Source organism: Crinia signifera, chromosome 1 (assembly GCF_055691185.1).
Source record: "Crinia signifera chromosome 1, ASM5569118v1, whole genome shotgun sequence".
Taxonomy (NCBI): domain Eukaryota; kingdom Metazoa; phylum Chordata; class Amphibia; order Anura; family Myobatrachidae; genus Crinia; species Crinia signifera.
In genome coordinates, this window is record NC_139217.1 from 374,023,605 (window position 1) to 374,036,256 (window position 12,652).

General features: G+C 41.7%; 1 protein-coding gene across 1 annotated transcript in view; it reads left to right on the plus strand.

Annotated features, from left to right (window-relative positions):
- Positions 1 to 12,652, plus strand: part of KNTC1 (kinetochore associated 1) — a 227,099-nt gene that overhangs the window by 137,609 nt on the left and 76,838 nt on the right. Inside the window, exons 35-36 of the mRNA XM_083151336.1 lie at positions 353 to 525; positions 3,702 to 3,799. Of these exons, the coding sequence (XP_083007462.1) occupies positions 353 to 525; positions 3,702 to 3,799 (271 nt within the window). The remainder of the gene's footprint in view (positions 1 to 352; positions 526 to 3,701; positions 3,800 to 12,652) is intronic.

A 12,652-nucleotide genomic window follows, 5' to 3' on the forward strand; every position in this document is an offset into this window, starting at 1 on the left:
AAACTACACATCCCAGCATGCTTTGCAATAGTTTTAGCATTCTCTAATAGCAAAACTGTGGCAAAGCATGCTGGGATGTGTAGTTTCACAACATCTGGAGGGCCAACGTTGGACATGCCTGCTCTAGACAGTGTGCTAAATGTAGATTGTTCCTCACTGTTTCTGGGGCATGCATTGTGTACCCTCTGGGTATTATCAATTAGGGTAACGGCATTGATTGGATAGCTCAGGGCAGAGCACCAATAAATTCTACCCTATAATGTCTTGTACTGATTAATGTGTATATGTGTCTTGTCACATGGATACTACTATATTAATGCTAAGATTTTTTTTTATTAATTTTTTTTTTTAGGGACTTATATGAAAATCACCGTAATGCTCAAACTGCTCATTTACTCTTTCTGGTTTCCCAAAAACTGTGTCAAATGTTGGCAGCAAATACTCCAATGATAATTCCTCCAGGAATGAACCTCACTGTTGTCACTTATCAGTTAGCTTGTCAAGCAGCCACGATATGCAGTCCAGGTAATATCTAGCATTGTGAGCTTATAGCAGCCATGCATCTTTTTAGCGAAGGCTTTTTAATTTGCTCTTCCTTTGAAGTTAGTGTATGCAGTTCAGTATATCCAGTAAAATGAAAGCTGACAAATGGGCTCCCCGCACTGAGCAGGCAAACACCACTCCCCCAAAAAGATTTAATGCAGCAGCGGGGGGGCACCTGCAATAGCTGACAAGCCACTCAGCAGAGGACTTGAGCATTGTGTCAGCGCGGCAGCTGGAAGACTGCTATAGCGGCAGGAGGTAAGCGTGCCCACGCTCGCTTGTAACCAGGCTGCCAGGGCCTGAGCACATTATAGCAGTGAAGCCACTACTTCCAGCTGCTGCTGCTGCTGTACCAGGGAGCGATGCCAGCCATGGCCTGGGCACATAGTAACGGTAGCACTAATACCTGGTGCCTCTAGGCCACTTAAGGGGGAATTTCTCCCAATTCTGTGTGGCAGCCAAGACTTTTTCTCCGGCACCTGCTGACTGCGCAGGGAGGACCCGGACAGTTCCCAAACTCCATGCAGCAGTTGGTATGGAAATGGGGCCTGGGGCTGCTCTCCGACATGTCCTCGGTTATCACAGGTAATGCAGTGCCCCCGGCTTCTCACCCACAAAATATCCAGCAGCACCGGCTGTAATATGTATCGCAACCTGACACAGGAAGCTGCGGGGGCACATTTGGAAGAGCTGTCAGCATGGCCTTTCAGCACGTCGGGGGGCAGCGGAAGGGTGCACAGTGCCTCATAACAAAGGGGTAGGACGTGGCATCCTGAAGAAAAAGTCTACATTGAACACACACATACACAATGTGCTGAAGAGCTAAACTTGGAGACACTGTATTATATAGGTTACATATGTTTATTTTTGATATGCAATTTGATGGTGTCAATTCTTTGCAAAAGGAATATGTTATTCAGCTGAACACTATGTGCCTTTTAGTGAAAATCTGTAGTTTTATTTCACCAAGACCTAGCATTTCAGAGGAAAAAGCAGAAATAAGATACATGTCTATTAAAGCCAAAGTTCTGTCACCAATTATTCTTAAGCAGCCCATACACGCTGCTATGCGTGCTGTCCAATGTGTGCTTTGAGGTGCGCGCTCCCGCGGCACCTCATCGCACAGTACATAAAGTATGTGCTTGCACATACTTTTTGTAATTTGTTTTCATCACATTGCATCGCATTGCATGCACAGGCAATGTGATCCATGCTAGTTAAGCACGGAACGCTCGCCCGTGTATGGGCGGCATTAGTTTGAGTGTGGTCGTTCTTATGAAGTCTACTGCTATTTTTTTTGCCTTATTGCAAACTGCAATCACAACATAATTTAATTGCTAATGCTATAATCCAAATATTATTCACCATATCTGGTGTATAAATGTAAAAACACAAAGATATTACATTACTATGTAATAATGCTTATGACTTAAACATGGTGATATTAAATTGATTGCAAATAATATAAATGCGGTTTTCTTAAAAAAAAATAAAAAAAATCTTGAATGAAACTGGATTAAATACAAACATCTTTATCTTAACGCAAACAAATCATTCTGCCTGTGTTAGAATAATTAGGGCTATTCATTATTAGAAATGAGTTTCTAACATAATTACACTTTTTATATAGTTTTCCTCTTTACCCAAATCTCCTTTTCCTTGTGACAGGGCATATGTGTGCTACTATGCTATCTTGTTCATTGATTTTTTTTATCTACATACTACCATAAAAAGGTTTTAATATTTATAGAACGACTTATTAGACCATAGACCATACATATTAGCAACTATCTATCTCTTCCTTATGGACAGGGCTGGTTTGAGGGCTGTGGTTATCAGGCTGCAATGTTGGGGTCGCTTAAGAATGCCCATATGCTGTTTTATGCTAATAACTCGCCTAGCAGCATACCTCCCAATATGACCCTCTCCAGGAGGGAGAGAATGCTCTGCTCCTGGATTTACCTCTTAATCTAGGATTGCAATCACCTGTGTTATAACAAAAATACCTCTCATCAATTAACATGTTCAAAACAGGGGATGGCAATCCTAAATTAAGAGGGAAGTCCAGGCGCAGAGCATTCTGTCCCTCCTGGAATCAGTCATGTTGGGAGGTATGGTAGCATACCTCCCAACATGACCCATTCCAGGAGCTACATAATGCTCTGTTTCTGGACTTCCCTCTTGATTTATAACTGCCATCACCTGTTTTGAACAGCTTAATGGATGAGAAAGGCACTTCACCACAGGCAGGGCTATTTTTGTGCAGGCTCCAGCAGGAACTGTGGCCCTTATTCTAGTTCACTCTTTCTGACAAAATATTTCTTAGATGGACAAAACCATGTGCACTGCAGGTGAGGCAGGTGTAAAACCCCACCCAAATCTAATTATCTCTGCACAAGTAACATCTGCCTCACCTGCAGTGCACATGGTTTTGTCCATCTAAGAAATATTTTGTCAGAAAGAGTGAACTAGAATAAGGGCCACAGTTCCTGCTGGAGCCTGCACAAAAATAGCCCTGACCACAGGTGATAGCAATCATACATTAAGAGGAAAATCCAACAATAGAGCATTCTATCCCCCTTGAGAGGATCATGCTGGGAGGTATGCATACGTATCGTACAAATGGGTTATAAATACTTAATTTACAAATGTATACAGCAAATGGACATAAAACCAAACATCAGAACCAATACTTTGTTTTTTTTCAACTCTCTTATCTATATATAAATTCCCAATGTGCACTGATCTGACTTTCTTTAAAGAGAACATTTTATTTATGGACCAGTTAATTATTGTTGACCCCAGTCTGGAGGGCCCCCACAGATTTTCAGCATAGCGGTCTCTGCCGTTCTGACCCTGCTTAAAATAAAAATTCAGACATCTGAAGCCTACATAAATGTACCTCAATTCCTTACTTACGTTATATTTTAAAATAATAATAAAAACATTGATCCTTTTATACAGTACACTTTTTGTTAAAAGAACACATTAGCAAATGGATTTTACATCTTACACTAGTCTGACATTTATTTTTTTATATTTACTGTGAAGGTTAGTTGCCTAATGTATATCATTTTTAACTCATTACCATGTGCAAACATCAGTTACATGGGATGAACGTTCTTTATTAAATGACATTATGCTTATTGCTCTTGCAGATCTGTTGGTTGATGTATTGGAATTATGCAAATATACACAAATAGCTATGGAACTTTATAGACAATGCCAGATTGAAAACTATGGGTTTCTAACAAAAGTAAGTTTCAATTTATGACTTGTACATTAATTTTGCACAAATTGGGGATGTATTTATTTATGTATGTATGTATGTATATGCAGTTTGAGTATCCCTTATCCAAAATGCTCAGGACCAGAAGCATTTTGGATAATGGATTATCCTGTATTGGTATGTAAGTTTGTGTTCTATTTCAGGTACTGACTTTGAATGCCAAGCAATCCTTTTCTTGTACATATTTAGTACCATTTACATATCCTGTCCCCAGTAGGATTTTAGCAAAAATTAAAAAAAGAACATTCTGGAAGCTATAGTTTTTGGAATAATTTGGATAACGGATATTTGGATAAGGGATACTCATCCTGTATATTTATAGAATGCTAATCCTAATATTCAGTTTCACTTGTATATTTTTTATATATATATATATATATATATATATATATATATATAGTGGTTTGGAGAGACCGAACTCGCACTATATCGCGGCAACGGTGGGGTGCCCAACAAAGGGAATGTGTACCCACAAATATAACTGTGCTCCCCAATCGGCAGAATGGGGATGTGGGGCACTCGCCACAACACAAGGTGTGTTGTTGTTACACAAAGTCAATAAATGTCCACAGGTTGACGTCAAATTGTAAAAGAGTTTGAAGACAATTTATTATAATCCAATCACATGCCCCGACGTTTCGGTCCAATCAAGGGGACCTTTTTCAAGGAGCTCAATGTGAAGCAAAAACCAGCATCAGGCGTGGAAACGGGAGTAGGAACCTCTTCCTTATTGACTTTGTGTAACAACAACACACCTTGTGTTGTGGCGAGTGCCCCACATCCCCATTCTGCCGATTGGGGAGCACAGTTATATATATATATATATATATATATATATATATATATATATATATATATATATATATATATATATATATGTTGGTTTTCAAAACGGCACTCACAAGAACTCTTAGAAACGTTTTAGGTGCAGGGTCCAATGAAGGAAATGTAGAAATAGCACTTACCCTGCCTTGCAGCGGGAAGGAGATAGACCAGCACTCAGTTTGATGAAGAAAAAAAACTTGTATTTACAAAATAAGCAAAAGCATCGTAGTTACAGCAAGGTTATCAACATGATAGATGATACATAACATCACAGCTGACCCGACAGCTGTTTCGAACTGGATCCTGTCCAGATCTCATCAGGGGTACTGACAGTGTGCAGTGAACGTTACTTTATACACTACATAAAGGCGCCAAGTCCGCCCTTGGAATTTCAAACAGGCGCTGTCACTCAGCACCACGGGGTGTGAGAGAGCGTCCTGTTGCTTGGTAACACATTGCGGGGGTTCGGTCGAGTGACGCGTCACTCGGGAATCCCGGCGTCTGCTACTGCAAGCTGTCAGCGCTGCTGCTTGATGTCGGGGCAGGGAGAAACCAAGCCAACGCTGACGGCTGCCTGCGCGAAGGTGAAGGTGCCTGTATGTATGATAGGAACAAGCGGTGATAACGGACAGTGAACACATTAAGTGGCGTCAGTTACAGCAGAATCTGTGGCTGTACGGACCTAAAGAATACAAGGAGTAAGAATAGATCTCACAGTGCGGCTATGTAGAACCCAGTACATGTCGACACTAGCGCATAAATGTTCAGACATTTGATATAATTAATGCAGTGGCACTCGGCGGTGCACTCTAATGCAATACAATGGTGGCACCCACACAATGCGGCTATATAGAACATAGTACATGTCGACACTAACGTATACATACTCAGACATTTGTTGCAATTAATGCAGTGGCACTCGGCGGTGCATTCTTATGTAATACAATGGTTGCACATTTATTAAAGCATTTAGAACCCACGGCGGGGTCATAGTGTCTGTCTGGGGTGTAGTTAAAAAAGCGCTGGATCACCGGCTTAGATATCAAAAATAGCTATCAAGCCTGTTCCCAACACTGTCAATGTACATGGTTCTAAGCCGTATGTGTAATGTATTTATACATAATAAAGGGGTTGGGTCTATGTGGCACATTAGGAGATGATAAGTACACTCAGGCACTGTACGTAGGGTGTTCACTTAAATGAAACACCCCATTTTAAAATCCTCATTCAAGCCATGCGGGGTGAGGGAGTTCAAACGATAAATCCACTTTAGTTCACGTTGTAATAAGAGGGTGTCTCTGTCACCGCCTCGCCTAAGTGGCGGTATGTGGTCCAATAGATGGCACTTTAGTTGTCCAATATTATGTCCTTTTTCCAGATAATGTCTGGCAACAGGGAGGTGTTTTAGATCCTGGTCCGCATTAGAGGTAATGAAGCTCTTTTTGATCGATGATCTATGTTGCCCTAGTCTCTCTTTGATCATTCTCGTCGTTTTCCCAACATAGACGAGATTGCAGGGGCAAGTTAAGGCATAGACAATATATTTGCTATTGCAATCCAATCTGTGGTTCAGCTTGTATTTTTGTCCGTTTGCTGGATTGATGAATTCATCCCCTGTAACTAAGAAGCTACAGTTAGTACAACCAGAGCACTTATAGACTCCCGGTTTTCTTGATAGCCAGGTTTTGGAGCTCTGGATGTTCGGAGAAATGTCAGTTACCACCAATTGGTCTCTCAGGTTAGGCCCCCTTCGATAGGCAAATCTGGGGGGTGTCTTGAGTATTGGCTCAAGAGTTGGGTCACTTGCAATCAGGTGCCAATGTTCATGGATTTTTTTCTTGATGAATTTGGAAACAACTGTATAAGTGCTACAAAAGTTGATTCTTTGTTCAGGCTCGCTGGATAATTTATTTTTCTGCACCAGTAAATCTTCCCTTTTGTGTTCAAGGGCTCTATGAAGAGCTGTATCCACATCATGTTTCTTGTATCCTCTCTCAAGGAATCTTTTGCCCATTTCTGCTAGAGCCAAGGGCAATGCTTCTGGGTCAGATGTGATCCTACAGACCCTTAACATCTGGGAATACGGTAGGCCTTTTTTGAGCGCTTCTGGGTGATGACTGTTGGCATGCAGTAAGGTGTTTTTATCCGTTGTCTTGCTGTAGACTTTTGTGTGAAGTTTGCCCTCCTTGAGGGTTATACTTACATCAAGAAAACTGATGGATTGGCGGCTGAAGTTTATAGTGAACCTGATCGTCCCTGGCAGTGCGTTAAGATAATTGACAAACAGCAGTAGGTTTTCTTCCCCTCCAGTCCATAGTATAAACAAATCGTCTATATATCTGACATATAGTTTCATAAATTTGTTATAAATTGGATGTCCGCTTATGTGCTGTTTTTCATAATCCGCCATATATAGATTTGCGTAGGCTGGGGCCATATTGGACCCCATTGCCGTGCCCTGGCGTTGGAGGAAAAACCTGTTCAAGAAGAGAAAATAATTTTTGTTCAGAATGATTTCCATGAGGAGTGCGAGGTAGTCAATTGGTGGTCCAGAATATGCTTGGTTGTAAGTAATGATGTTCCGACAAGCAGCTATCCCCTCTTTATGGGGGATGTTGGTATACAAGCTTGAAACGTCCAAGGTTACAAGGATGGTCTCTGGTGGGATATCTATAATTCTGTTGAGCTTGCGTAGAAAGTCAGAGGTATCCTCTATAAAGCTGTCCGTGTTTTTCACTACTGGCTGAAGGTAGAAATCTACCAGTTGTGAGATAGGCTGGCATAGTGATCCCCTGGCCGAGATGATCGGTCGTCCTGGTGGAGATATGAGGGATTTATGGACCTTGGGGAGGGTATACAGAATTGGAATTTTAGGGTTTGTCTGAGTGAGGAAATTTGCTGTCTCTCTGCTGATGTAGTTATTGGAGACTCCAAGATTGATGATGTTATCTATCTCCTTCTTATATTGCCACGTGGGGTCACGGTCTAATTGGAGGTAGCATGTCTGGTCTGATAATTGATTGAGGGCTTCCAGGACAGTTTTGATTGGCACATTGACATGTACAAGTTTGGAAGGCAATTGAGGCTGAAGGACTACTTCCAGAAAAATCCAGTAGCCCATTCTACCAACAAAACGGAGACAATGACCAGCACTCTGAAGAAAAACAGCAAGTTCGACCCCCCCACCCTCAATGCGTCAGTGAATACCTTTCTCAGGGTCCTTAAAAGGGATACCTGCCCAATTGTGGATAAACATAAAATCTCCTACCACAACATCACTTTGGAGGAAAGGAATTCGATTAAAACGCTTAAAGGAGACAAAGACCTCATCATCAGGGCAGCGGACAAGGGGGGAGGCATAGTGCTCTTGGACTACTCCTATTACGTTAAGGAAGCCCTCAATCAATTATCAGACCAGACATGCTACCTCCAATTAGACCGTGACCCCACGTGGCAATATAAGAAGGAGATAGATAACATCATCAATCTTGGAGTCTCCAATAACTACATCAGCAGAGAGACAGCAAATTTCCTCACTCAGACAAACCCTAAAATTCCAATTCTGTATACCCTCCCCAAGGTCCATAAATCCCTCATATCTCCACCAGGACGACCGATCATCTCGGCCAGGGGATCACTATGCCAGCCTATCTCACAACTGGTAGATTTCTACCTTCAGCCAGTAGTGAAAAACACGGACAGCTTTATAGAGGATACCTCTGACTTTCTACGCAAGCTCAACAGAATTATAGATATCCCACCAGAGACCATCCTTGTAACCTTGGACGTTTCAAGCTTGTATACCAACATCCCCCATAAAGAGGGGATAGCTGCTTGTCGGAACATCATTACTTACAACCAAGCATATTCTGGACCACCAATTGACTACCTCGCACTCCTCATGGAAATCATTCTGAACAAAAATTATTTTCTCTTCTTGAACAGGTTTTTCCTCCAACGCCAGGGCACGGCAATGGGGTCCAATATGGCCCCAGCCTACGCAAATCTATATATGGCGGATTATGAAAAACAGCACATAAGCGGACATCCAATTTATAACAAATTTATGAAACTATATGTCAGATATATAGACGATTTGTTTATACTATGGACTGGAGGGGAAGAAAACCTACTGCTGTTTGTCAATTATCTTAACGCACTGCCAGGGACGATCAGGTTCACTATAAACTTCAGCCGCCAATCCATCAGTTTTCTTGATGTAAGTATAACCCTCAAGGAGGGCAAACTTCACACAAAAGTCTACAGCAAGACAACGGATAAAAACACCTTACTGCATGCCAACAGTCATCACCCAGAAGCGCTCAAAAAAGGCCTACCGTATTCCCAGATGTTAAGGGTCTGTAGGATCACATCTGACCCAGAAGCATTGCCCTTGGCTCTAGCAGAAATGGGCAAAAGATTCCTTGAGAGAGGATACAAGAAACATGATGTGGATACAGCTCTTCATAGAGCCCTTGAACACAAAAGGGAAGATTTACTGGTGCAGAAAAATAAATTATCCAGCGAGCCTGAACAAAGAATCAACTTTTGTAGCACTTATACAGTTGTTTCCAAATTCATCAAGAAAAAAATCCATGAACATTGGCACCTGATTGCAAGTGACCCAACTCTTGAGCCAATACTCAAGACACCCCCCAGATTTGCCTATCGAAGGGGGCCTAACCTGAGAGACCAATTGGTGGTAACTGACATTTCTCCGAACATCCAGAGCTCCAAAACCTGGCTATCAAGAAAACCGGGAGTCTATAAGTGCTCTGGTTGTACTAACTGTAGCTTCTTAGTTACAGGGGATGAATTCATCAATCCAGCAAACGGACAAAAATACAAGCTGAACCACAGATTGGATTGCAATAGCAAATATATTGTCTATGCCTTAACTTGCCCCTGCAATCTCGTCTATGTTGGGAAAACGACGAGAATGATCAAAGAGAGACTAGGGCAACATAGATCATCGATCAAAAAGAGCTTCATTACCTCTAATGCGGACCAGGATCTAAAACACCTCCCTGTTGCCAGACATTATCTGGAAAAAGGACATAATATTGGACAACTAAAGTGCCATCTATTGGACCACATACCGCCACTTAGGCGAGGCGGTGACAGAGACACCCTCTTATTACAACGTGAACTAAAGTGGATTTATCGTTTGAACTCCCTCACCCCGCATGGCTTGAATGAGGATTTTAAAATGGGGTGTTTCATTTAAGTGAACACCCTACGTACAGTGCCTGAGTGTACTTATCATCTCCTAATGTGCCACATAGACCCAACCCCTTTATTATGTATAAATACATTACACATACGGCTTAGAACCATGTACATTGACAGTGTTGGGAACAGGCTTGATAGCTATTTTTGATATCTAAGCCGGTGATCCAGCGCTTTTTTAACTACACCCCAGACAGACACTATGACCCCGCCGTGGGTTCTAAATGCTTTAATAAATGTGCAACCATTGTATTACATAAGAATGCACCGCCGAGTGCCACTGCATTAATTGCAACAAATGTCTGAGTATGTATACGTTAGTGTCGACATGTACTATGTTCTATATAGCCGCATTGTGTGGGTGCCACCATTGTATTGCATTAGAGTGCACCGCCGAGTGCCACTGCATTAATTATATCAAATGTCTGAACATTTATGCGCTAGTGTCGACATGTACTGGGTTCTACATAGCCGCACTGTGAGATCTATTCTTACTCCTTGTATTCTTTAGGTCCGTACAGCCACAGATTCTGCTGTAACTGACGCCACTTAATGTGTTCACTGTCCGTTATCACCGCTTGTTCCTATCATACATACAGGCACCTTCACCTTCGCGCAGGCAGCCGTCAGCGTTGGCTTGGTTTCTCCCTGCCCCGACATCAAGCAGCAGCGCTGACAGCTTGCAGTAGCAGACGCCGGGATTCCCGAGTGACGCGTCACTCGACCGAACCCCCGCAATGTGTTACCAAGCAACAGGACGCTCTCTCACACCCCGTGGTGCTGAGTGACAGCGCCTGTTTGAAATTCCAAGGGCGGACTTGGCGCCTTTATGTAGTGTATAAAGTAACGTTCACTGCACACTGTCAGTACCCCTGATGAGATCTGGACAGGATCCAGTTCGAAACAGCTGTCGGGTCAGCTGTGATGTTATGTATCATCTATCATGTTGATAACCTTGCTGTAACTACGATGCTTTTGCTTATTTTGTAAATACAAGTTTTTTTTCTTCATCAAACTGAGTGCTGGTCTATCTCCTTCCCGCTGCAAGGCAGGGTAAGTGCTATTTCTATATATATATATATATATATATATATATTAGTATATATTTTTTCACTTGTATATTAGCTCACAAATGTACAGATATAACTGTGATGAAAAACATTTTTGGGAATTCAAATGTTTTATTGCACCCCGCCATGGCACCCTGCTTGGTGTCCATGAGTTGGTGGTACAAGGACCAAATCAAATTACTTATGTTTGTCCACATATCATATGAAACATAATTGTAACCCTGTCCACCACCACATTACTGAACCTAAAGCTGGGTAAACACTAATTGCGGCACAGCCATTACATTAACAATATCGCTGGTGCACCCAGATGAACAAAATAGGGAATACATGTGGAACCATATCGTTAAGTGATGTCACCCAGCCTCCCTGCAGTACGTGCAATAATTGACGATATAGGCAGATTTGGCTGCATTCTCAGGTGACAGAAAGGGGTCGTTAATGACCTTTAGGTGCACACATCATTAACTATATAGTACGCACACACTAGACAATATGCACCAGAATATACTAATGATGTCTTTATCGTGCATATTGTTTAAAAAATATCAAATAGTGTGTACCCATACGGATGATCTGTAAGCACAATGTACTTTATTTAAGCATTTATTGAAATTTTGGGCTTTGCCACTATGTTTCAAGAATAAAGTTTGGCAACAACTGGATTACACAGATATCCTTGACCACCCTAACTGGCAACCAGGGTGTGTCTCTGATAATGGAAAACATTGCTGTATGATCTTTTGAACCTTTTTTTTTTTTTTGTATCCACTTCCTTCGGCAGATACATTAAGAGAGAAGCTACTGTTGTTGATTTATAGTTTTTTTTCCAGAAGAATACTATTCTATCCTTCTCACTCTAGCGCCAGTTTTACCCCCATGTTACATTGTGTGTTTTAATGAGGTGGCTGTTGGGGTAACAACTCTGAAATAGTTATGCAGACAATGAGATTTTGGCAGAAGATTTTGACTAGATGGTCAAAATCTCCTAGAAGGTTAGCCAAAATCTCCCAGTGTTTCTCCTGCTTATAAGTCGGTGCATAGATAGATTGTGCAGGCAAGGAAATTTTGACTAGATCATAGACTATCAGTAGTTAGACAATATCGCTTGTGCATCTTGTCAGAATTGGCCATTAGTCTATATAGCACCGTGTGTACAGGGCTTTAGTGTCGGTATCTAAGCAGGAGAAACACTGGGAGATTTTGGCTAACCTTTTTAGGAGATTTTGACTATTTAGTTAAAATCTCCTACCAGAGTCTCGCTGTGTTTGCACCCCTTTAGGCTGAGAAGATTTTCAAGATAATAGATTGACTGTGCAGGCAAGGCAATTTCGACTAGATCATAGATTATATTATTACTATATCTCCAATGCATCTAGCCAAAATCTCTCTCAAGATTGCTTAGTCAAAATTGTCCATTAATCAAAATCTCCCCGTGTGTACACCTCTTAAGTAATGATAGTCCAATCTAGTCAAAATTGCCTTGCCTGCACAGTGAGTCTGCTAAGCAATCTATGCTAGACAATATTGACTAAGCAGAAGAAAAATAGGGAGATTTTGGCTAACCTTCTAGGAGATTTTGACTATCTAATCAAAATCTCCTGCCAAAATCTCACCATGTGTACACCCCTTAAGTGTGATCCAGACAATGGCAAGTATTCAATGCTCCGGTGAGCGTAGGGGCAGCGTACGCTGT